This window comes from Penicillium solitum, assembly GCF_028829755.1.
Source record: "Penicillium solitum strain IBT 25940 chromosome Unknown utg000001l_segment0_segment0, whole genome shotgun sequence".
NCBI lineage: Eukaryota > Fungi > Ascomycota > Eurotiomycetes > Eurotiales > Aspergillaceae > Penicillium > Penicillium solitum.
In genome coordinates, this window is record NW_027072121.1 from 5,033,169 (window position 1) to 5,057,890 (window position 24,722).

Genomic DNA, 24,722 nt, shown 5'->3' on the forward strand with positions numbered 1-24,722 from the left:
CCTGCACTAGGCTTCTCTGGTCGCACTGTGAACCGCCTATCGGCTTGGATCTTATTGTTTTCAATTTTCAGATTCCTTGCGACACTATCGAGAATATTTCGGCGAAGTGGGACCGGAAATTGGTACAATAGGGCTTGTTGTGGGAAAAGGTTCAAGGTACAAGACTCTATGAGAGCAAACATTATACATTTAATCCCGGTGATTACCACTCGAGCCATAGTGTGTGAAAAGAAGAGCGACTTTCAGACAAATCCTCGTATGGGTGGGTACTAGCCTTGCCCTGGCGTGCCACTAATGAATAGGCTCAATTTATACGTATTCTTAAGACACCATGTGATCTGCATCCGCACCCTGTAACTTTGGGCTGATTAACCACCCTCCCTGGCTTCAGTGATCCATTAAACCTTGTCATGAATAAACAGATGCGGTATTCTGTGAACATTATTGCAGGCAAATCAACGCGATCCCTTTACCACGCGTGATGGATCCCTGGTGGGGGTGTGCATTTCCTGACGACCCCACCTATCATTCGATCCCTACATGTCTACAGCCCGCCATTTTAAGTGTTTGGCTTACTGTCAATGCACTGGACAAAGAGGGGCATTCAGCTGGTGGGGGGCATGTCCCTCCATAAGACAAAAGAAAATACATATATACTTAACATGCTACCCCTGCAAAATCTTTGCAAATTGCTCGTGACGCTATAAGATTACGTTCAACATGAAATCTACAAAAGGCAATTACGACTTTGTCATCGTAGGAGGTAATCATACACCAGACACACATGTAGTCTCTTATGCTCATCATTTAAATAGGTGGTCCAGCTGGTTGTGCCCTCGCAGCGGGGCTCGCTAAATCAGCCCAAAGACCTCAAGTCCTACTTCTTGAGGCAGGTGGGCGCAATGATGATAGAGCTTTGCGAGTGGATGGAAAGCGTTGGACGACATTCATGGAGGGGAGCCTGAATTGGGGTTACAAGACCACACCTCAGGAATATTGCAATGGACGGGAGCTCGACTACTCCCGTGGAAAGGGTCTGGGAGGTGGTTCGGCAATAAATTTCGGGGTCTACACTGTAGGCGCGCGGGACGACTACAATGAGTGGGCATCTGGGGTGGACGATGATACCTTTGGATGGAAGAAAATGCAGACCCGCTTTAAGAATTTGGAGACTTTCAATGGTGGTGTCACACTATCGAAGGATCAGAAATATGCCAATTCGGTTGCTTCTGACCATGGCAACTCGGGTTCCCTGCGCGTCGGGTATGCAGAGGATTGGGAAAGGGACTTGTCGCTCTCGTTAGATGCATTTGAAGCGGCTGGGCATAAGCTCAACTTGGATCACAACTCGGGTAACCCCCTCGGCATGGCTGCCACTATCAACTCCGCTAGCAAGGGAAAGCGTACCACGGCTGTTGACTTGCTTTCGGGTGCTCCTGATAATCTTGTGGTTGTCACGGACAGCCCAGTACAGCGGATCTTGTTGCAGGGCAAAAAGGCTGTTGGAGTAGAGACTCAGGGCAAGCAGTGTATGTCTCATTATGAACTTTTACCATTCACCTCATCTGACATAGATTACAGACTTTGCTTCTCGGGATGTGATTCTCTCTACAGGCGCACTCGACACCCCGAAAATCCTAATGCACTCTGGAATCGGTCCCGCTGCAGACCTTCAGAAGTTCAACATCCCAGTAGTCAATGATCTCCCTGCTGTTGGCCAGGGTCTCCGAGACCACTACTTTGTTCCTCTGATTCTTGCCCGTAACCCTGAGACAAATGACCGCAATTCGTTCTTCCAAGACCCCGCCGCCATGGAAGCTGCAATGAAACAGTGGGAAGACAACAACACTGGCCTGTGGACCCGATACGGCTGCCAGGTTGGCAGTGGCTGGTTCAAATCAGACCGCATCACCTCTTCGCCCGAATTCAAGGCACTTCCAGCATCCGTACAGGAATTCATGAACCGCGAAACCATCCCCCACTACGAGATGGTCACCCACCTTCCCATCCATTTCATGTTACCCGATATGTTCAAGGATTACAGCTATGTTGGTCTCGCGGCATTCATGATGAACGAACAATCTCGCGGCGAAGTACGCTTGCAGTCCTCCGACCCAGACGTCCCGCTGCTGTTCAACCCGCGGTTCCTTGAGGATCCCTTCGATCGTCGCGCATGTATCGAGATCTACCGACACCTACTGGAAGTTAGTAGACACGAGTCCTTTGCGAAGGACACTGTCTCCACGCTCATCGGGCCCGCGTCTGATTCCGACGAGGACATTCTCCAGTTCTGGAAGGATTTCCTCTCTTCTAGCTGGCACATGACCGGCACCGTCAAGATGGGCAAGGCTGATGCTAATGACGCCGCCGTTGACACACATTTCCGCGTGCGGGGAATCGAGAACCTCCGCGTTGCTGATATGAGTGTTGTTCCTGTTCTCACTAACAACCACACGCAGGCTACAGCCTATGTGACTGGTGTTACTTGTGCTGACGTTCTTATCAAGGAATATGGTCTTGACGAACAGTGAATTATAAATAGTATATCATCGTATCGGTAGGTCAAGGTTGTTCGATAATCTTCATCTGCCACGATAACTCAAGTCCAACGTATTTAGGTAATCCTCAAATTGATGAGAACGATAATCTTTCCCAATATATTTTTCAGACTGGACCACCTTCGAAGTAGTAAAGGGATACAGGGACTATATTGCCTGCGGCCAATGCCATTTCAGTATCGCTCTTTATCACATCAATGTTTTGTTTCTAAACCTATGCTGCTGAATAAAAATGCATGCACACCCTGTTTGTGTGCTTCATTACATAGATCCTCGGAATCACGTAGAAGTGAACAACTTCACTCGAAGTGACCCGACTTCGCTTTAGCCTGGGAGAACGGACATGTAGCCATACCTCTCGCTTTGATTACCTCAATATCAGATCTCATCTCCTCCGCTCCATGCTCCTTCTGTGGCTCCGGCCCGATCGTCATCAAGTCGTATCCTCCTGGTTGATATCGGTCACCTCGCGACCCAGGCACCTTTCCTCCCAGTGCTCTCACCAGCAATGCGCCGAGTCCCCATTTTGACCAGAAAGTTGGTTGGACGTACCATGGCTGCAGGGTTTTTCTTTCGAAATTATATAGACGCGTTTCTTGGTTTGGTGTGTCCTGCACTAGTTTAACAGCACTGGATGAAGACCGTGGAAGTGCAAGATATCGGAGGAATACTTTTCGTGCTTCTCGGATAGATGCTAATAGGAACCAGAGGACTAGGCCAGGTGATTCAAGACTGTGCACGTTAGTAAAGGAAGGGACTTCCATAGTTGAATGAGAAGCAAAACTTACCAAAGACTCGTTCTCATTACATCGTCCAAGTCATTACCTAGCATCTTTCGCACAGTCGTTCTTATGAACCTAGGAAGCGACGACAATGCTGAATCAACGTAAACTCGAACGTATTGATCGTTCGTTGCCGTGGGCTTTGCCACTTCTTCCTCATACCGGACTGTCCACTCCATCAATTCAATCTCAAAGTCCAGACCATTTTTCCATCCGTCGCTTTTTGAAGGAAGCGGGTCAAAGGGGATTCCCATGTCTTCTCCAAGGTTCTTGTGAAAGATACCGAGAGCGCATTTTTCAACGTCGGTAAGCTTGCGCCATTCTTCTCTTTCAACAACAGTCACAATCTCGGCAAGACCGTCACCCAGAGTATGAAGGAGATCATTATCCGTTATTTTGTTAGCACGACGGTAACGAGCATGGCTAGCAAACCCCCGGGTCAGCCAGAAGGACAATATATTTATATTCACCTTGAAGTAAAGGCAAGATAAGTTCAGTGGTGCATCCAACATACAGATAATTCATTCTAGCCGCGGCTGATGTATAACGATCAGAATCCCGAGGTTTGGACTGCACCTCTCGCAAGAGGATTTCCGTATCAACAACGCGCTTCCCCGAATTTCGCTTGTTGTTTTGGCCTGTAACTGCGAATAGCTTGGACATAGTCGGGATACCTCCAGCCTAGAACAATAATTGAGTTTAGTGGCATTCCCCACGGTGCTGTTGAACCGGACACAAGTTTCTGTCGTACCTTCAATAGAGCAATTTTGCGAGCTTTGGAAAATGCATGTGGAAACTCGAGCTCTTGCAACTGGGTCAATATAGCATGTGCTTCTTTGACCGTCATTTCTGACAAGTCTTTCTTGCCAGATGCGAATGGGGCCTCAATCTTCACCATGCGGCGGTATCGAAGAAGTCGAACCAGTGCTATATAGCTGATGAAGGCAATGGCAATCGTCAATCGATGTTTGCTCCATAATGTACAGAGCAAGCCAGTGGCGTCCGCCATTTCGTCAATGGAAATTTGAAGCATTCGTTCTGTATCACAACATAGTAAGCATTTGGCGCTAAATTGAGGTCTCGCATTTGCCAACTTGCCGTCTAAAGCTTGTATCTGTGAGTTGTGTGAGGCTTATAAATTCCCTTGCCGTGCGATTCTAGATGAAGAAATGTCTTAAGATGGTACAGGAGTTTTAGAGATATCTTATATATGTCAAGGAAGAACAATTCTAGTTGCCGAGGCTGATTACAGTGGATCACTAACCCAACAAAAACTCATGGTGAAATTTAGGAATGTGAGATATTAATGAACGCCATATTGTTGGGTTTGCAATTCTCAAACAAACTATGATTAGAACGTTGGAAACTTCTGGTGGGACCTCGGAGGTTGATCACGGTGATAATGTAATCAATTAGGGCTCTGGACAGACACGGGTGAAAAGGATGGGGCCTACCTACACAGTCGAAATAAATAAACTAAATATCATCATTTGCGATGCACTCATTGCCAAACTCGAGTATATAATGGACGCAACTAATAAATTACATTAGATATCTTTTCTCTGGTTTCTAAGTCTGCCGCCGATCTCCATCTTTGATCGAGATATATTAATTGTCACTGTAAGATAAATTTCGCATCAAGGCTGAGCGAAAGGCAGTTTCAACATCGGATCGTCGGAAACCGGGTGTTCGTCCTAAGATAGCCACCCCGCGAAGGAGTGCTAGCATTCTTTTTCAGAAACAGGCTTCAACATGATATCAGCGCGAAAGCTCACCTATCAAAAATGATTCAAGGTCGAGTACGTAACATTCTGGTTGTCGGGGTAATGATGAGACTATCACGTATGTGTATCGTGAGTTCAAGTCTTCCCGGTAAAAGGAGACCAACTTACCAGTCTGGGTTTCGGACGATGATATATGTTGAGTTTCCAATAAACCAGGTTCAAGCTCAGATTGACCGGGACTCGGTGCTAAATTATGCACTGTGGGAAATGAACCAGGTCCGTCCAAGTCCACGCCTTTCTCTCTAAGATATCCTTCCACGTCGCGACAATCAAACCACTGCCCACCGAACCCACAAAGCTCAAGATTACTCTGAGCCTGTTGGACATAATTCGGGTCATCTGGAATCCCGGGCATGGGCAGAGTACCGAGTATTCTTCGAGGGAGCCTCATCTTCGGTGGGTAGATGGGATTCCCTTTTTCATCTTTTGTCGCATAATGTGTTCCAGCTCCCCCAATACAATAAAATGGCAGTGCAGAAATCTCCAATGAACTACCTCGTTCAGAAGTAACCAGGTCCCTAAAGTAAGGGTACATCTTTGCCCTATCCCTGAAACAGGGGACGAGTCTAAATACTCGGAATACCTCAAGCGGATCAGAGCGTGTATCGCTAAATATTCGGAAGGCGTGCTCCAGACTAGAGCGTTTGAGTCTTCGAGTGAATGAACTTTCCAGGAATGAATATGAATTGGGAACATTGGCTCCACCAAATTGATCGATGCTCCGCACAATGGGTTGGTCATAATCTAATCTCCTCTGTTCCTGCATAACAGGTGGGGATCGACAAAGAACCATCTCTCCGGTCTCATGATGCGGGCTGACCTCGGTTTCCGGAGGCGTTTCAATGCATGTGGAGCTTGGTTCAACAATAGAGCAGTGACCAGAAATAGTATCATTGGTGAAATGCTCATCATACTGGATGTTCTTGGGTGGCTGCGAGATGGACTTTTTGGAAGTTTCTCTCAATGAAATGTCGTTGATACTGGTTTCCTGAACAACGTCCTCGGATGAACTAGTAAGAAGACTCAGGATACTGTCAAAATCCCTGAGAAGTTCGCAATGGCTCTCTTGAAGGCTAGATTGAAGAGCCACTCTGTAGTCCGCAAGCAAATCTGCAATTTTTTTCATCTTATGTTCGAGAAAAACCACTTGTTTCTGGGATTGTTGTAGACTTGCTTCTTTTTTCAGTCTATAGGTTTTCTGAGCACGGCGGATTTGGCTTCGCCGATCCTGCGCGAGGAGTCAGAAAGGATATTCTCCACTGTTTTCTTATTAATTGCATAGAAACCAAATACCTCAGAGAGTATAGCTTCCCCGGGCGCATCGAGCCTGCGCCTACCCGCACTCCTTGGTGGACGCTTTTGAGGTTTGGCTACCGAGTCTGACATCTTGATTCATCCGATATAGGTGCGCGCTAGGTCAAGCCAAACGAGATGTTATGTTTAGTTCCAAAAATCTGTGTATGGGCAGGCGTTAAGCAATGAAGTGGGCATATTCTCGGTGTCTATACGTGAAAAGCCCTGGAGGCGAAGTGTTGATAATGTAATCCGCCTCGGTCCCCACAATATACTATGGATAGTTGAGTAGTTGGGATGGATACACCAATTGGGTGAGAATGTTGGGCCGGTTCAATGAAATAGCCAATATGTCTCTTTCTAATCGTTGATGGAATATTCAGAAAAAGAAGAAAGGAAAAAAATCTTGTCACGACCTCGACGGACAAAGGAGATTCCCAGTCTTTTTTCCTCCCGAGGTATTTCCGATGCGACGTGACATTTCGAAGTGAGCTTGGCCTCAAAGGAGTTTCAGATAGCTTTATTTGAATGGGTTAATTTAGACAATGCCTGAGAACACCGAATAGTACTAGGATACTGCGAAGTACAACCCACCCAAAGCCGCTAGCACGGAGCACCTCAAAAGTCTCAGATCGGACTAAAATTTACTCAGAAAGCTTAGCACTAGGCAATATCCGAAAGTCCCTTGGTTCGATATGTCCACGTTTATGATTAGTCCGATTGAGCATGTAAACATAAACAGGTGGATTGAGTTGAAAATTGAGTTGAAGTATGAGACGAACGAAGTAATGGATAATAGACTCCCCCCTCAATCTACCACAATGGAGGTAAAAAAAAGATCTCAAAACACCACCGAAGCACGAAGCCGAAATCAAAGAGTATGGAATCACTCGCTGCGCCACACACCATTACGCAAAGGGGGAACATGACATAATAGTAAAAGCAAAAGGCACAGGAGATCCAGAAGAGCAGGCGAGATAGAACAAATGTTAAGTGTCGTCGAACGTAACGTAACACCGAAGCTGAACAGAGAACGAAAGAAAAAGACACAGATGCGGGTATCGAAAGGTGATCGCAAAACGTTGGCAATCAATATGGCGATGAAAACAGCATGGTGATTAGTTCACCATGGGAAGACCGTGCGAAACCTCCTGCTTATTCACACCATCATTTCCATCCTGGTTATCATCCGTGCGCACCCGCTTATTCTGCTGGAAGCTGTTGTTGTTCAGGAAGGTGGCGTCATCTGGGTGCTTACGCATGCCAAGTGTCGCAGCAGCGATGCGGTTCAGCGAGTTCATGTCATCAGAGACAGAATTGGAGTGCTGTCCCTGGGGACCAGGGGTGGGCACCGAGCCCGAGGGGCTCGAGTTCTGAACTCCGGCAGAGGCAAGCGCCATCTCAGTGGTGCGAGGCTGGCTCAAATCGATGTTGGCAGGCAGCTCGGGAACTTCACCCTGGGCTTCAAGGAGACGAGATTGCAGGTTGATAATGTATTCGCGCAGCTGGTAGTTCTCGCCGACCAGGGACTTAACCTGGTCCTTCAGGGGGTCGATATTCTTAACTTCTTCCTCAAGCTTGCGGATGTAGGTTTCCTTGCGCTGGCGGAATGCGCGCTTTTATGGTTATCAGCGAAGTACTCTTGTGTACGGTATCAAAAAAGACATACCTGAGCAGCACGGTTCTGGGCAGCGCGCTTGGAGGTGGACAGCTCTCGCTTTCCGTAGCTCTTGGAGCCACCGTCAGATGGGGGAGAACCACCCTGGGGCTGGGTGGGAGTTTGGGGCGCGCCGAGCATGGCACCCGAGATGGCGGGGTCGATGTTTGGCTGGTCACGGGGGCTAGCATTGTTGGGCTGCAAATGCTGTTGCTGGCCCGGAGCTCCCTGGGGGCGACCGCCGAGGTGGTGCTGAGCAGCTAGCAGCTGGTCATGAAGGACTATAGAATCATGTTAGCAATGGGGAACAATCACGTACGACGCACACCCTAATTTGCCCAAGTGAGATGAGAGGAGATCGGGGTATGGTAGATTTCAGCCCTGAAACCCACGGATCCACGAATCCCTCAAATGCAATGGCTCTAAACTACAATCACGTACCCTGGTCTGCGTGATCCTATAGTGAAATGTTAGTATATGGACCATAGGCAATAACAGAATGAATGATATAGATAACGGGCAAAGGTCGAGAGACACGCGACGCGTCGTGGAGACATCGAGTCTCATCCCAAACAACGCGACATAAGCGTTGCGACATCCATGACATCGAGGGGATACTCGTCGTGGGACCTTTCTAGATATGATGACAAACGCGCGTTCAAGATGATCTGCTTACCTGAGCAGAAGTCTGCATGCTTGGATGCGGCGCTGGCGCCAGTGCAGGTTGCATTGGTTTAGGATAAAGGGGATTGGTGGTGAAGTTGAGCAGTGACTTTGCACAAAACTCTTAGGTCGACAACAATTGAGAGCAATGAGAGCTACTTTGCTGATATCAAAATACAGTTAAAATGAGGTAAGCAGTTACAGATCCGATGCTGTAAGCAGGTTGATGGCGGGACTGGAGGAGGAGGAGGATTACTTAAGGATTCTGAGTCAGAGGATTTGGGGCCCGCGGGCGATCGTCGATTTATGTAAGGTGTTGGTAAGCGAAGTGTTTGCATCAGGCAAGCGGTGAGGGAGATACCTAGTGGGCTCCTACCCCGGAGTTTATCTCTACACTATTTGCTATAAAACTGGCTTTGATACTACATTTACAGACTGTGATTGGGCTTAACCACAGTCTCATGATGGCTCGTCATATCCCTCCAATCGAATTATGTTGTCGTATTTATGAACATGTCTACGAGGAGGCTCATTGCTGACTATATCCCGCCCGCATCCGGTCTCGGAACGCGTTTACTTGTTCCCGACCGAGTCAGCATGACATCATTATCACCGCTTATCCCGACATCGCTGCCTGAGGCACAAAACCATCTAGACAATCAATTGGGGACAACTCAAAGCGTAAATCAAACCAATATCGGTGATTATTATGTACCTGCACATAGTGTAGTAAGTTAAACTTCTACAATCTCGTAATCTCGTATCTACCTCCAAAAAGCACAGCCAGCCTCCCACATCCCCGGCGCCCTGCCCCTATATCCTTGCTCTGCACAACTCTGAAGCACTACTGCTGCTTCTTCACGTTGCCATTGGTAGGCTGTGCCTGTATAATTCCAGCTCCGATCTTCGCTGACTCTGTCCAGCCTCGCTGGTGCATCCAGAAACGGGTTGCCGGGTCGGCGCCGTGCAAGGACGCACGCCGAGCATCATCTTCAAGAGAGGTGCGTGAGATATCAGTTAACTGGGCCACAGACGTGATTTCGTCCTCGTCCTTTTCCTCATCCGCCTCGGCATTGGTTGTCGACTCAAGATAGCGCTTGCGCATGAGGTAACGCTCAGTGCGCTCCTTGCGGGAACTGGGAGGCTCAATTCTGGCCATACCAGCCCGCACAGCATACCGCACAATAAGATACAAGTGTTCCGAAAAGAAGATTGTCAAAAGCAGAGCCCAGCCTTTGATATCTGTCGGCTCGCCATTGGGCCCGTGCTGTGCGTTGCCACTAAACATGTAGACCAGGGAGGCGCTCGTGATACTTCCGACCCAGGAGAGGAATCCCAGGCTATCGAGCCAGGGTCCAATGGTGTCAGTCCGCAATGGCACAGGTCTGCGGAACTCCATGCAGATCTTGAAGAAGTCCGATCGCAACTCGACCCAGTTGTTCACAAAGAAGGAGAGGGGAACAAGCGGCCATGTGGGTGAGAAAAGGGCCAAGTATCCAAATTGAATACACATCTCACGTAGATCATCAGTCACATCATACTCGGAAAGCTCAAGCTCGTTGCGCACACGCGTGAGAAACTGCACTTCCTCGGCCGGATCATCGAAGGACACGACGGGTCTTTCGGGCGATTCTTTATCGCCATTTCGGTCAAGCTTACCATTGCGCTCCTTGTTGTACTTTTTATATTTGCGGAGTGCATGTTGTTTGATATAGGGCACGATAGTCTCCATGGCGAAGCCAACGATCTGGGCTGTGACAGTGAAGTAAACAACCTGGTTTCGCAGGCGAGCTGGGTCGATTTGGAAATGCGATTGCTTTGAGATGGCATGTTCCTTTGACACGAAGGGCCGGACTGTCAAGCGGAAGACATCGAGATAGGGGACAATTCGGCTGGCAAATGGCACGTAGACAAAGGCCGTCAGGAAAATTGGCATATAAGAAGTGATGAAGTTGATAACAAAGACCTTCTGGGTCAATGCAGCATCGTACGCATCATTTGTCTCATGGTTCTCGTAGTCATTAAGCTTCGTTGCGATAGACGTCAAAATAGCGCTCATGGTTGGCACAAGCGCCGACACAAGGATGGTTGGGATGAAGATCTGAAGGGTAAGCTTTAGTAACAAGAGATAGGAAGGATCACCATACCAAGTATGTCTTCAAGGGGCCATTGTAGAGCTCCGAGATGAAGATCTCAATGGCAAAGCAAGTCGCAATGATAGCACCCAAAGCAATTGCTGCAACCAAGGCAAACGGGATTTGAAGTAGCTGCCGTTGCATGCGCTTAGTTGCCGGGAAGACACCGCGCATCTCGCCAGTACCCTCATCGCTGACCTCCTTTTCTGCCTTGAACTCTCGTCGCTTGGTCCGAACAGCTGAGACGTTCTTGGTCTGCCACCTGCAGCTCAAATCAACCTCCTGGCGCTTCCAGTATTCCACAAAGATAATACACCAAAGACAATTGACGATAGTATAAATAATCGAATATCCGCCGAGCAGGAACCAACAAGAGAATCCAAAGACAGCCGGGAAAATCAAAAACCGGAAGTATGACTGCAAAAACGCGAAGTAAAATCCAACCTGCCATCTATGTTAGCCAGGCCAAAGAAACAACAACCACTGCTGCACATACACTTTCTCCAAACTTGTTCCGGATCTGATCCAAGTCATCATCGGAGAGGAAGGTCTTTGAGCTCCAGTCTCTTATCCACTTTTTATTTGTATCAACATCATGAAGAGGGAATATAGCAGTGACGTTCTTCCATTCGCCATGGTTGGGGGTGATAGCGGCACCACCCTCTTCCTTGGGAAGTGTAATCATCTGGTTGATCACCCGCAGGCGCTCAGCCTCGGTCTGGGGTTCAGTCGAATTGGAAGGTGTGGGCTCAGCATTGCGAATTCCATATAGCCAGTCGCGTACTCTGTGGAAATACAAAATCAAAATTAGCACATTGGCATAGAACGATCATCCCTCATCACTCACCGCGACCGATAGACAGCCTGTTTCAGCCGCTTTTCCGAAGCTTTCACAAAGACGAGCAAAGACGACTCATCACCTTGTCGCACCTCGACCTGAAGGCCAACTTGGGCCAGTGCTTGGAGCAGTTTTTCTAGCTGCTCAATTGCCTGCGATCGGTCTGAAATTGTTAGAATGTGTTCCCCCCGCCACATCCTAGAGCCACATCCTAGAGCTCTTTTTTACTCACCTACATCTCCGAAGCTGTAACGGATAACATAGTCCACATGGAGATTATACTCCTGGACATTATCTGGAATTGTCGCCATAACTGGGGGTGTTGAAAGAAGAAAGAATGTGGAACAGGCAAATCGAGGTGATCTGCGGGTCAATGCCGTCACTGGCGCTAAAGTGCTTACGACGCAACTTGAATGCTTGTTTTATAATATTCAATGGGATTGGATTGGGACCCTTATATTTGAATATAGTTCATTTCCATTTCAAAATATATATATATATAACATTGAGCCATATGTAGCTGTGATCATAGATATTTGCTAAACATACATGTATAGCAGCCGACTTTCACCCTCAATCTGTAATAAGCTATGCAATGCAAATAAATCACTCTGAAGCAATCGTCCCCAATGCCTGTTGTAGTATACAAAACCAATCGCCCAGACCTATCCCACCAAACACCAACCCATGCATCGCTCTATGGTTCCTGCGCCAAACGAGTCAACGCATCTCCCTCAACCATCATCTTCATCCACTCATCCATACCGCGCGCACCAACCTGCTCATAGAACCTAATACTAGGCTCGTTCCATGTGAGCACACTCCACTCCAACCGCCGACCCGACACCTCAAGCACCTGCTTAGCAAGGTACTTAAGCAACTTGAAGCCGTACCCATGACCCCGCGCGCTTGGTTGCACGTACAGATCCTCCAGGTAGATACCAGGGGCAGATCGCCAGGTTGAGTAGTTGTAGAAGTACAGGGCCATGCCGACGGGGATTGGGTTGGGAGTGTCGGCGGTAGGCGGCGGGGTAATGAGAGCTGTGTAGACGGCGCCGCGCTTGGGCGGGGTATCGGGGAAGGAGAGGGTTGCTAGGAGGGATTCTTCGGTGGCTTCGACTTCATGGAGGGCTTTCTCGTAGTCGGCTAGTTCGCAGATGAATTGGAGGATGAGGGGGACATCTACCTAATGTTAGTTGGGGTGTGTCTGTGCTACGCGCAAAGCTCGATGGTCAATGCACTTGCCCTCGGGGGTCGCGAGACGAATCGTGGGTTGGTCGGCCATAGTGTTGGAGAGAGGACGTAGGTAATCCATGACAAAGTACAGAACTTCAGAGGTTTTTTTATTTTCTTGGGCTTTTGTACTTGCTAGTATATGCGCGCCCTTCAAGACAACCCCAAGATTTTACTATTCCGGATTAGGCAATATTACCGATTTTCTTTAGATGTTGAATTCAACTTGATTTTACTTGGATTTTTCAACTTGCCTCGAGTGATAAAGTCTTATATCTCAATGCTTTCTTGACAGGCAAAGGGATGTAAATGGATCAGACACGGTTTTCTTTTTTTTCTCTTTTTTTTCAAATTTGATAGAGGAAACGTTATTATCTCTACAGAATGATATTGTACAGAGCAAAGGACTTCGATATGCAATCCACGCCCATGGGTATAAACGCCAATTATTTGGACATGATGGCCGACATCCACTTTTGCTCATCGGTTCTATGCTCGTTAGTGACCATGGTTAAAAAGAAGGGTCAGTAGGAAACTCACCGATCGAAATGGAGCAGCATTCCTAGAACGGGGATCAGCTGCTTCTGGTAGTTCTTATCCCTCTGTTCCAAAAATTGGAGAAGGACGTTCTTCAAGTACATATAGTCAATGGATGCATTGCTGGGTGGGCCGAGGGGAGTCTCGCTCCTGCCAGGAGATGCGACTGCCCGGCGGGATCCAGAATCCATAGATGACCGCGAGGATTGTCGACCGGACGGGGAGCCACGCAGGCGGACGTCCTCTCCGAGGGTCTTGTGGGATTTTCGAAGCTTCTCCAGTCGGTTGTTTGTCTCTTCCACTGAACGACGAAGCTCTGCCTTGTCCTTCTCGAGATCACGAACCTGCTTCTCACTTTCGTCGAGGGCATCGCGTAGACCAGCCATGGCCTGTCGAATCTCTGTCACTTCCTGTGATGACTTCTCGGATACTGACTCGAGCTCATCACGACGGCGGCGCCAGTCCTTTTGGGACTGTTCAAGTTCTTCCTTGTCCTGTTCTGCCGTGCGCAGGGCGCGCTCGGCTTCACGGACCTTGCCCTTGAGCTCTTCCATCTCACGAGCACGGCGACGACCTTGGGTGCTGGCCTCATCTTCGGCACGGTCTCGCTCTTCGATAGCAGCCTCCATACGTTCCTTGAAGTCTCGCACCTTGGACTCCGAACGACCCTCAATATCATTGAGCAGACGGCGCATGGTTTCGCCTTCGCGAGTTCGCTCGCTTAGCAGACGGTGAGCGTCAGCCAATTCCTCATCCAAGCTCTCACATCGCTCACGGGCCTCCTTCATTTGCATTGCAACTTCCGTGGTCTGGTCACGCATACTGTTCAATAGACTCTGGGCGCTGCTGTGCTGTGCTGTCTTTAGCTTGATCTCATCTCGAAGGCCTCCGAGTTCCTTGTTCAATTGGGAAATCTGTTCGTCCATCTCCCGCATCTTAGCGCGAGTACTCTTTAACCCGTCTTGGGCCTTGGAGAGGTCGCCTGCAGTCTTGTCTCTGGCGTTGATGGCATCTTGCTTTTTGCTCTCGGCAGAACGCAGATTAGATTGGACAACAGTAAGGTTTTCCTCCGCCTTCAATCGGCTGTCGGTCTCCTGTCGGATCTTCTTATTGAGGGTACCCACTTCTGCGTCACGCTCTGAGATCTTCGACTTGAAGGTCTTCAGCTCAGCACGTAGATCCTCATGCTTGCCCTCAAGGGCCTTCAAGTCGGAATTCTTGCTGGTGAGGGTTTCTTTTAGGGTCTTCAACTCCGAAGACTCAACACGTAGGCTGCGCAGCTCGGGTTGAACCTTCTGAAGAGTTTCACGGAGGTCTGTAAGGTCTTTGAATCGAGTGGCAGCCAACTGCTGGGCGGCGGAAAGATCTGTCTCCAAGGTGGCGGAGCGGACCTTGAGGTTATCGAATTCCTCTTTGAGTGACGCGTGCACCTTCTCCGAGTCGGCTGAGGTCGAAGCGTTGCTAGTGCGGAGTTCCGCCAATTCCTTCTCCAGCTTGCTGATAGTATCTTCAAGAGAAGTTTTTTCTGCTGAAAGCTCCTTGATCTTGTCCTTGGCTGTCACATGCTCCTGACCGATGTTGACAAGGTCATCACGCAGGGACTCAATCTCCTCCTTCAAATTGTCCTCGCCTTTCAGCTTAGAACTAAGACGGTCAATGGCGGCCTCCTTATCGGACAATTGCTGGGTGAGGGATTCGATCTTTTGCTTGAGTTCATCCAGCTCTTTGCTAGCTGGGGCAGGCGCCTCTGCGGGCGATTGCTCTGCAGTAGCTGCATCAGCCGGCTTGGAAAGTTCCTCTGCTTTGCCACCCTTCTTCTTCTTTTTGTTCTTCTTCTTCCCTCCACTGCCGCCACCAGCAGTAGATTGAGCAGGCTGTGTCTCCCCTTCGGTAGGGGCAGGAGCAGGGGTAGGGACAGTAGAAGTGGGCTCTTCCTTGACCGGTGCCAGTGTCTTCAAAACATCTTTGAAGTCGGCCAACTCCCCAGCGAAGACTTTCTCCTTAGCAGACACCCACTCCGTGTTCTCTTTCAAGCTCTCATCCACAAACTCGAAAATGTCTTGTAGTTTAGCAGTATATTCGCACCTCTCGTCGATTTCAGTCTTCAGTTGCAACACGGTAGATTCGCTTTCCTTGAGCTGAGATCGGAGGCCGTCAACCAAACCCTGGAGCACAACAAGCTTTTTCCCGTCGGCTTTCTTCTCCTCCTTAGTCGTTTCCAACTGAGCGGCGAGGTTCGAATCAGGCTCGGTTTTTTCAGAGGCCTGTTTCTGGAGCTTGTCGATTTCCTCGCTCTTCTCCTTGAGTTGCGACTTAAGCTTATCAACTTCGGACGTGGTTGATTTGAGAGAAGATTCCGCAGTTGCTAGCTTCGCCTTCAAGTCATCGACATCGGCCTTCTTGGAGGTTTGCAGGGTCTCAATCTCGGCATCCAGATTATCCTTAGTTTCGCGCAGCTCGACAAGCTCACGGGTGGCTGTCTCCAAGTTCTGCACCATGCCTTCAGTCGACTCGCGAGTGACAGACATATCGCGCTTGAGGTTTTCGACCTCGGCTTTAAGGTTCTCAACCTCTTCTTGCTTCTCCTTCAGTTCGCCTTCCAATCGGGGAACTTCTTTATCAAACGAAAAGAACTCTTCACTGGCATGTTCCCCGGTGCCGTCTGTGCCCTTGGTTGTCTCAGTCTTAGGTTTCTCATTTTTGAGGCCGGTAACCTCATCCAAAGCCTCCTTGGTAGCCTGCTGTGCTGCTTCGAACTTCTTTCTGAAGTCTTCTCTTTCTTCGGTGACGCGCTTCAGCTCTTCCATGACCATGTCGCTTTTCAGGGTTGATTGGTTGAGGTATTCTGTGAAAGCCTTGGGTTCGCCGATCGAGGTGAGCGGGGTATTCTCGCGCAGGGCAGCTTCGAAGGGTTCAATGGATAGGACGCGCGAGTGAGCGGTGCGGTAAGCCTTGAGCAATTCTAATACGCTCAGTTAGTCTTGCACTACAGTCTGATTAGGTAGATACATACCATGGTATCGGGACTCTAGTTTATCAAGTCGTCTGAGTTTCGCGCGAACATCAGGTGGAAGCACAGCCGGAGTCTCCTTAGCCTCTGTCTCTTGCCCTGTCTCGTTCTCGGGCGTCTCCGCCGATTTGCCTTCGGCCATCCCGCTCTCTCCCTCGTTGGGGGCGCTTACTTCCGAAGCAGCCTCTGGTGTATCTGCTCGAGGAGTACCGGATCTACTGGATTCATCATCACCGATAGTGAATTCAGCCTCAAACTCCTTGGGGTCGGGCCCTCGAATGGGGGTACCGGTGTTGCGTCGCGGACGGGAGGGCTGGTTGCGTCCAGGTGGACGGCGAGCGGAGTTGGAGCGTTCGATGTTATCTTGGGCGGACTTTTGACGTGCTTGTTCCTCTGCAATGCGAGAGTCGATAGCGTCGCGGAGCCGCTGTGAAAGGTGTTAGTTAGAGAGGCGCATCGTCAAAAGGACGAATAGGTGTACCTGAAACATTGCCGCGGTTCTGAGAACCCAGACGACAATAGAATGTAGAAACTCAAGACCACTGGCAAAGGTGTTTACCAGAAACAAAAAGAATAGCAATGGGCCGCAAAGGGAAGTGAGGGGGAGCATTGGTTTCCAAGGTTGCGTGGCCAAGGCGGAACTGCCATGTGGAAGGTCGGTTTCGGCTGTTCTTTGATAAGTTGGAGACTTGTATTCGTACTTGTAGTATTATGTAGGACTATTATATTTAATTCGATATTTATTTATATCTTTAGTATGTATAATAGAATCCAATGTATTTAATTTAGATTGTTATTTTTGTTATTTATTTTAGTTGAATTGGTCTTTGAAAATGCAACGTCACATATATATTTGCTGTACGTACTTGCAGAACACATCAACAGGGGTTCTATGGAATTCTTAATTTGCAGACCTCAAGGATAATATATATCGCTTAGATTTTCTCTTAGTTTAATCATTAAATATATATCAAATTGAATCTGTGTTGCTACCTATGTGTACTAGGACTTTGAAGATTGTAAACAATTAACCGGGTCGTCGAACTGCGGCCACCGCCTTCGCGGTGTCCGGGTTCCCGGGTCTAATTGCATCCCGGGTCTAATTGCATTTTTTCCCAACCACCTATTTTTAAAAATTCACTACACCCTCAATTCTTCATATTATGTCTCCAGATTTGGAAGATCGTATTACCAATGCCTTAATAGCTTGCTATGCTAAAACGAAGCCAAACATCAAGGCCATCGCTGAGGAATTCGGTATTAGCTACGGCATATTAAGAGGACGGCTTAAAGGTCGGAAGTCTCGAAACGACCGTACCTCACCCAACAAAGCATTGGAAACCGAGCAAGAAAAGGCATTAATTCTATGGATCGATACCTTAGATCAGGCTTATTCTCCACCATCTGCTGCTCAAATTCAATGTGCTGCGCTACAAATTATCCGGCGTCATAACCCCTCTCGGACACTCGGTAAAAACTGGGCTTACGACTTTATCGCTCGTCTACCACCACGCTTTGAGCACCTTACCCAAAAACCAATAGAGAAAGTACGGTTTCAGGCTGCAGAACCTGGCTATATTGTCACTTGGTACGATCGTCTGCAAATTACGCTCAAAAGCTACAATATTAGCCCGAGAAATCTATATAATTTCGACGAAACCGGGTTTCGAATTGGCGAAGGGAAGGCTCAAAAGGTTGTTTCAGCCCGAGGCAATTCATACAATAGTACCGGTGGTCAAGCCGAATCGCTTACCGGTATTGAATGTGTCTCAGCTACGGGTTGGGTTATGCCGCCATGGTTTTTAGTGAAGGGACAATTCCATATGGAAAGTTGGTTTATCGACACCAATTTACCAGACAACTACACAATTTGTCCAACCCCAAATGGCTGGACTGATGAAATCATTAGTTTTGCATGGCTCCAGGTATTCGATGAATTTACATCATTGCGTATTAAAAAGGGGGAATATCGTCTTCTTTTAATGGATAATCATGGTTCACATTTGACCTATGATTTCATTGAATTTTGTTGGACAAAACGCATTATTCCTTACTGCTTTATTCCACATACAACACATGGTTGCCAACCTCTCGATGATACACCTTTCTCGGTCTTAAAGCATTACTATAAACAATATAACAACGAGACTGCTTTTTGGGGTGGTGATACGAAACACAAAGCCAATTTCTTCGCGGGTATTCATGATATACGTACACGATCATTAACCGAGCGGACAATTCGACACGGGTTCCGAGAAACTGGAATTTGGCCTATCAATTCAGACAAAGGTCTTGAAAAATTGAAGTTGACAGACAATGATCTTCCCGAAATGCCGGGGTTTATAGTTCATGATATTATGTCTGGAACGACACCACCCCCACCATCAAGTTCACTACCAAATTCACCACCTACGACCGTTCAAAAGCTCCGAAAAGCGAGTAGTAAGGTCGTGAAGCATATACAAAACGATGCTACAATTTCTCCGAAGGTACGGGATAGTCTTTCTCGCATTTTAGAAGGTGGACTCGCTCTTGCCGAGGTTGGTGCTCAATTCGCGGAGGACAATGTTCGCATTTTACGACGGAAAAAGCAGTCCAATACTGCTAAAACAAAGCGTAGGCTGCCTGAACTAGGCCCTCGTTTAGTAAAGGACTGCAAAAAACACATCTCCGACCGTGCCGACCGAGAAAGACTACAGATATTCAACAGATCTAAGAAAGCCTGGCGGGAAGCAGCTATTTTGAAAGCGATTGACGACGGCGACATTGAAAACCCGGGTGATATTGAGGATGATGATGGTGCAGAAATGGCCCGGGAATGGATAGATGATCTTTATTGTGTTGATTTAGAAGGTGATGCTATTTAAATTCAATGAATTAGTTGGTGTTGGTGGACAAAAATGCAATTAGACCCGGGATGCAATTAGACCCGGGAACCCGGACACCGCGAAGGCGGTGGCCGCAGTTCGACGACCCGGTTACATCACTGTGGATTGGCCTATTATAACTGGGATATTTCGGTAGAATCATAGCATCATACTTGGTAGGATCATGGAATGATAGAATATTATATTATTATTATTATAAGAATAAAATATTGGTTTGAATATAGAATAATAGAATAAATAATACATCTGGACTATAATAGTTGGATGATAATCTCACTCCGCCTGGGGCTTCTAAAACATAAAGTTGCAGGTGACTTTGACCACCTCCCACCTATCCCTCTCTCTATCCAACCTACACCTACGGATTACAGTGATGCTTTCAATCTTCAGGCCTAATGGGCCCACGGTTGGGTTCAAGTCTGCGTTGGTCTAAGTCAATCTAAGTTAGTCTCAACCTTAGACCTGGAACACAAAGCGGAGCTCTCCAATCTTGCATGTGGTTAACATGGCTGGCCTGGCCCCGTCCCTCGCCAGCCTAACGGCTCCAACTTCAACCTCCATTAATACCCTCGCTTCTGGCGCCTATCTCTCCTCCCCACCGTCCCCTCCAGCTTCCTCAATCATGGCGGGGTGGATCGGATGGGTGTTTACCCTTGTATTTCACACCCTCCCAAGCGTTCTCTACTCGATAATCACATTCTCGACGATTACACTGCCTACATGGCTCTTCACGCTCTTCTCTATGAGCTTGACCTTCACCATGAATTTTACCACCATGTAGGTCTTGGTCTTGCTCTTACCTGAATTTTTGATTTTTGCTGATTACCCTAGCATGTTAATCGTCCTTGCCCTGGTATCGACCGTTAGCTGGTTCATCCGTTACCGGTACCTGAATATGTATAGTCGCCTACCCCCAGAGCCTCAACGCAAAGAAGCCCAGGTCGACTTGTTCCCCGATATCCAGGAAGGGGATTCAAAACCAGGGCTTGCCAACTATCTCGATGAATTCCTCAGTGCTATCAAAGTCTTTGGTTACCTCGAACGGCCCGTCTTTCACGAGTTGACCCGAACGATGCAGACAAGGAAGCTGATTGCGGGAGAGACGCTCATGCTGGAGGAGGAGAAGGGCTTCTGCATGGTGGTGGATGGGCTGGTCCAGATCTTCGTGAAATCAGCACGCGAAGGGAAGTCAGGCTCGCAAGAGAATCTCCACATGGACGATGCCTCCTCAGACGAGGAGGACCGCCACATTCACGGCAAACAGGGCTATCAGCTCCTCACCGAGGTCAAGAACGGCGCTTCGATGTCGTCTTTGTTCTCTATTCTCCAGCTGTTTACCGAAGATATTGAGCTTCGTAACTCGCGAAGTCACGGCTCCAGTATATCCAGTCCTAGTCTTGGCCAGACTCATGTGCCCGATACCTTCGCTGTCAGTCCCGGATCCACCGTGAGAAATGTCGCGGACTTGAACACTGCAGCGCGTGGATCTAGCGTTACATTGCCACCAGTGCCTCCGCTGAACCTCGGAGAGAGCCACGCCATGCCCCGACAGGACCCCGAACAGACCCCGCAGTCGGAGACTATACAAAATGCCCAGAACAAACGCCGCAAGTCGGTACACCCAGATATTGTGGCCCGGGCTACAGTCGACACCACGATTGCTATCATCCCAGCGAGCGCATTCCGCCGCCTGACCAGAGTCTACCCACGGGCAACGTCGCACATTGTCCAGGTGATCTTGACACGTCTCCAGCGGGTCACATTTGCCACGGCGCATTCTTATCTGGGCCTGACTAGCGAGGTTTTGGGCATAGAACGGCAAATGTCTAAATTCACCTCTTGGGACCTTCCAAATAACCTTCGAGGAAGTGCCTTGGATCGTCTGAAGGACAAATTTACGCGAGAGCGAGAGCGACTAGGACCGGAGGAAGTTGGAAAAGGTATTGCTCTTCACAACCCTTCTGTCAGCCGCAGAGGACGATCGAGCAGTACTCTCAGAAAAGAAGCCTTTTTACAAGCAAAGGTGGCCAGTGAGCGCTCTCTCACACCCTTAAGCCCACAAAGGCCACCACCGGTATTCGTTGACAGGGACTCAGCTGGTGTCAGCCCCGGTGATCTACTATCGACAATACAATTGTCCCGGTTTGGACCGCGACATGAGCATCTGGCACCTCGCCTCCAGACCCCTCTTACTGAGCGGGAGCAACCTCAGTTTGTATCCACTGCCGCAATGAATGGCCTGCCCTCAACCTTCCAGCTAAATGAGTCAGTTGACGAGGACGATATTTTCCGCGAGTCGATCCTGGATTGTATTATGAAGGGCATTGGGCTTACCGAAGGCACACGCGATAATCTGCGCAAGAGCAGCCACTCTGGCGATGCATCGCCGAGACTTCTTTCCTACGACAACCGCCGCCAGAAGGCAGTGTTCTCTAATGCCTTTGGCTTCATGGATCCCTACGAAGGCTCTGGTGACGGCGAATCTGAATCCATGATGTCCTCTATGTCAGTGACGAGCGCAGGGGGGACATCGCCTGTCGTCAACCTACGGGAAGACCTCCGCCATGACATCGAAGTAGTCTACTTTCCGCAAGGCTCAGTTCTAGTGGAACAGGGTGAGCGCCATCCAGGTCTCTACTATGTCATTGATGGATTCTTGGACGTGGGTATCCCGGCGAATGAACGCGATGACACCCTTATTGGGTCCTCTCATGGATCTGCCTCGCAAGCGCAAGATGAGCTGTTCCCGAATCTGAGACGAACAACGACAGCGTCCTCGCGCCCCCCCGGTGCAGCGGGCGGAAATGACCCTCGACGGAAGACCCAGTCCCGCAAATCACTATACCTGATCAAACCTGGAGGCATTCAAGGATATGTAGGTGCTCTTGCGTCGTACCGCTCGTACACCGATGTTGTGGCTAAGACGGATGTTTACGTTGGATTCCTTCCCCGTGCTTCCCTTGAGAGAATCGCAGATAGACATCCAGCTGCATTATTAACACTAGCCAAGCGGTTGACAAGACTGCTGCCCCGTTTGCTGCTCCACATTGATTTCGCGCTAGAGTGGGTGCAGGTCAGCGCAGGACAGGTGATTTATCACCAAGGAGATGAAAGCGACGCTATTTATCTTGTTCTGAACGGTCGTCTGAGGTCTGTCCTTGAGGGACAAAACGGCAAGATAACTGTCATTGGCGAACACGGCCAGGGTGAGAGTGTTGGTGAACTCGAGGTCATGACTGAATCTACAAGACCGTCTACCTTGCACGCCATCCGTGAAACAGAACTAGCCAAGTTCCCTCGGTCTCTTTTCAACAGTCTCGCGCAGGAACATCCTGGAATTACTATCCAGGTCTCTAAACTTATTGCCCAGCGAATGCGCGATTTAGTCGAGCGTCCGCTGTCTGAAAAGGGCATTGAACAAGGGCATGCTGGCGGTGTTCAGACTGCAACCTCCACAGTCAATCTTCGCACTGTGGCAATTCTTCCGGTCATGGCTGGCGTTCCTGTTGTGGAATTTGGGCATAGACTCTTGCAAGCGTTGCACCAAATTGGTGTGACCAGAGGTGTCACATCACTCAACCAAGCGACGATTTTGAACCATTTAGGTCGCCATGCCTTCAGTAAGATGGGGAAGCTTAAGCTTTCCCAATACCTGGCTGACCTTGAGGAGAAATTTGGAATGGTCTTGTACATCGCTGACACCAACGTGAACGCACCTTGGACTCAGACTTGCATTGCACAAGCTGACTCTATTCTGTTGGTGGGCCTCGCAGAGTCTTCGCCCAGAATTGGTGAATATGAGCGGTTCCTGCTGGGTATGAAGACCACTGCTCGCAAAGAACTGGTTCTTTTGCACGCGGAACGGTACTGTTCACCTGGACTCACTCGGGAATGGCTCAAGAACCGGGTGTGGATCAACGGCGGCCATCACCACATTCAAATGGCTTTCCGCTCGACCACCGAGCCTTCGCACCCGCCAAGTAAAAAGTTCGGCACTGTGCTGAAGCAGCGCGTGCAAATTCTGCAAGCCGAAATCCAAAAGTATACGTCCCGGCGTGCACAACAAACCCCCCTTTATTCCCCGCAAACCCCTTTCAAGGGCGACTTCCATCGGCTGGCTCGGCGTTTGTGTGGCAAGTCTGTTGGTCTTGTACTGGGCGGAGGTGGAGCGCGTGGCATTTCGCAAGTTGGCGTTATTAAAGCGCTCGAGGAGGCCGGAATCCCAATTGATATCATCGGTGGCACATCAATCGGTTCTTTCATTGGAGCTCTGTACGCGCGTGACGCTGATGTTGTGCCCATGTACGGGCGAGCCAAGAAGTTCTCCGGGCGCATGGGCAGTATGTGGCGGTTTGCATTGGACCTGACCTATCCCACTGTTTCATACACCACGGGCCATGAGTTCAACCGCGGGATATTCAAGACCTTTGGAGACAGTCAAATCGAAGATTTCTGGTTGGAGTTCTACTGCAACACAACTAACATCAGCCGATCCCGAATTGAGTATCACTCGTCTGGTTATGTCTGGCGGTACGTTCGAGCCTCGATGTCGTTGGCCGGCCTGATGCCTCCTATCTGTGACGAAGGAAGTATGCTCCTGGACGGTGGTTATATCGACAATCTCACTGTGGCACACATGAAAAGTCTTGGAGCGGATGTCATCTTCGCGATTGATGTTGGGTCTATCGACGATACCACGCCCCAGGGATTCGGAGACTCACTGTCAGGATTCTGGTCAGTGTTCAACCGCTGGAACCCCTTCTCCTCACTCCCGAACCCACCCACACTTTCCGAGATACAAGCACGACTGGCCTATGTCTCATCGTTCGACAATCTCGAGCGCGCAAAGAGTATGCCTGGCTGTCTATACATGCGTCCTCCTATCGACCCATACGGCACCCTAGATTTCGGCAAATTCGACGAGATCTACAAAGTCGGCTACGCATATGGAAAGGAGTTCCTCGACCGTTTGAAGAGCGAGGGCTCGCTACCTATCCCGGAGGAAACCGAGGAAAAGCGCAAGCTACAGCGGACGATGGCTCCTCGCCGAGCTAGTATCTAATCGTTGCAACATTATCCTGAACCCCAGCCCGGCATGATATTTCGAGTCCAATGGGGCAACGACTTGATCCTTTTGGTATGTGGCGTTCAACACTGCATACGATTTGCTCTGCTTGGTGCTGTCACCTTTTCTTGCGCGAGGTACCAATTGACTGGCTTCTTTTATTGAACCTGTACATTCAATGTATATTGTAAATAGCCAGACAGGAAATAGAAATACAGCTTTGCTGGCAGTCATATGACATCGTTGCGAATCAGGCCACCTAAGTATATATGTAACCAT

The 24,722-nt window shown here is 48.9% G+C and overlaps 8 protein-coding genes across 8 annotated transcripts; 3 read left to right on the forward strand and 5 right to left on the reverse strand.

Moving 5' to 3' along the window:
* Positions 1 to 720: 720 nt before the first annotated feature.
* N7455_001889 (GMC family oxidoreductase) lies at positions 721 to 2,610 on the forward strand (the record flags this gene model as incomplete). Its single annotated transcript, XM_040951873.2, has 3 exons — positions 721 to 763; positions 816 to 1,529; positions 1,582 to 2,610. The coding sequence occupies 3 exons, from the start codon at positions 721 to 723 to the stop codon at positions 2,529 to 2,531; spliced, it is 1,707 nt and encodes a 568-aa protein (XP_040818052.2). The 3' UTR covers positions 2,532 to 2,610.
* A 194-nt stretch (positions 2,611 to 2,804) lies between these two features.
* On the reverse strand, positions 2,805 to 6,510 carry N7455_001890 (bZIP transcription factor; the record flags this gene model as incomplete). Its single annotated transcript, XM_040951062.2, has 6 exons — positions 2,805 to 3,290; positions 3,347 to 3,763; positions 3,855 to 4,021; positions 4,092 to 4,378; positions 5,233 to 6,352; positions 6,418 to 6,510. 6 exons carry the CDS (start codon positions 6,508 to 6,510, stop codon positions 2,858 to 2,860), a joined length of 2,517 nt encoding a protein of 838 aa, XP_040818091.2. The 3' UTR covers positions 2,805 to 2,857.
* Positions 6,511 to 7,158: 648 nt separating this feature from the next.
* Positions 7,159 to 8,804, reverse strand: N7455_001891 (BZIP transcription factor; the record flags this gene model as incomplete). Its single annotated transcript, XM_040951610.2, has 4 exons — positions 7,159 to 8,033; positions 8,087 to 8,355; positions 8,516 to 8,531; positions 8,751 to 8,804. The coding sequence occupies 4 exons, from the start codon at positions 8,802 to 8,804 to the stop codon at positions 7,536 to 7,538; spliced, it is 837 nt and encodes a 278-aa protein (XP_040818523.2). The 3' UTR covers positions 7,159 to 7,535.
* A 777-nt stretch (positions 8,805 to 9,581) lies between these two features.
* Positions 9,582 to 12,021, reverse strand: N7455_001892 (anoctamin family protein; the record flags this gene model as incomplete). Its single annotated transcript, XM_040951270.2, has 5 exons — positions 9,582 to 10,838; positions 10,885 to 11,316; positions 11,369 to 11,657; positions 11,720 to 11,873; positions 11,943 to 12,021. 5 exons carry the CDS (start codon positions 12,019 to 12,021, stop codon positions 9,582 to 9,584), a joined length of 2,211 nt encoding a protein of 736 aa, XP_040818645.2.
* Positions 12,022 to 12,407: 386 nt separating this feature from the next.
* On the reverse strand, positions 12,408 to 12,995 carry N7455_001893 (GNAT family N-acetyltransferase; the record flags this gene model as incomplete). The annotated part of the gene is made up of 2 exons (XM_065604183.1): positions 12,408 to 12,892; positions 12,956 to 12,995. 2 exons carry the CDS (start codon positions 12,993 to 12,995, stop codon positions 12,408 to 12,410), a joined length of 525 nt encoding a protein of 174 aa, XP_065462674.1.
* Positions 12,996 to 13,389: 394 nt separating this feature from the next.
* On the reverse strand, positions 13,390 to 16,980 carry N7455_001894 (putative vesicle-mediated transport protein (Imh1); the record flags this gene model as incomplete). Its single annotated transcript, XM_040951213.2, has 4 exons — positions 13,390 to 13,432; positions 13,484 to 16,442; positions 16,494 to 16,917; positions 16,972 to 16,980. The coding sequence occupies 4 exons, from the start codon at positions 16,978 to 16,980 to the stop codon at positions 13,390 to 13,392; spliced, it is 3,435 nt and encodes a 1,144-aa protein (XP_040817539.2).
* Positions 16,981 to 18,847: 1,867 nt separating this feature from the next.
* Positions 18,848 to 19,357, forward strand: N7455_001895 (uncharacterized protein; the record flags this gene model as incomplete). The annotated part of the gene is made up of 1 exon (XM_065604184.1): positions 18,848 to 19,357. One exon carries the CDS (start codon positions 18,848 to 18,850, stop codon positions 19,355 to 19,357), a length of 510 nt encoding a protein of 169 aa, XP_065462675.1.
* A 358-nt stretch (positions 19,358 to 19,715) lies between these two features.
* nte1 (lysophospholipase) lies at positions 19,716 to 24,440 on the forward strand (the record flags this gene model as incomplete). The annotated part of the gene is made up of 2 exons (XM_040951717.2): positions 19,716 to 20,155; positions 20,210 to 24,440. Exons 1-2 carry the CDS (start codon positions 19,884 to 19,886, stop codon positions 24,438 to 24,440), a joined length of 4,503 nt encoding a protein of 1,500 aa, XP_040817995.2. The 5' UTR covers positions 19,716 to 19,883.
* Positions 24,441 to 24,722: the final 282 nt, after the last annotated feature.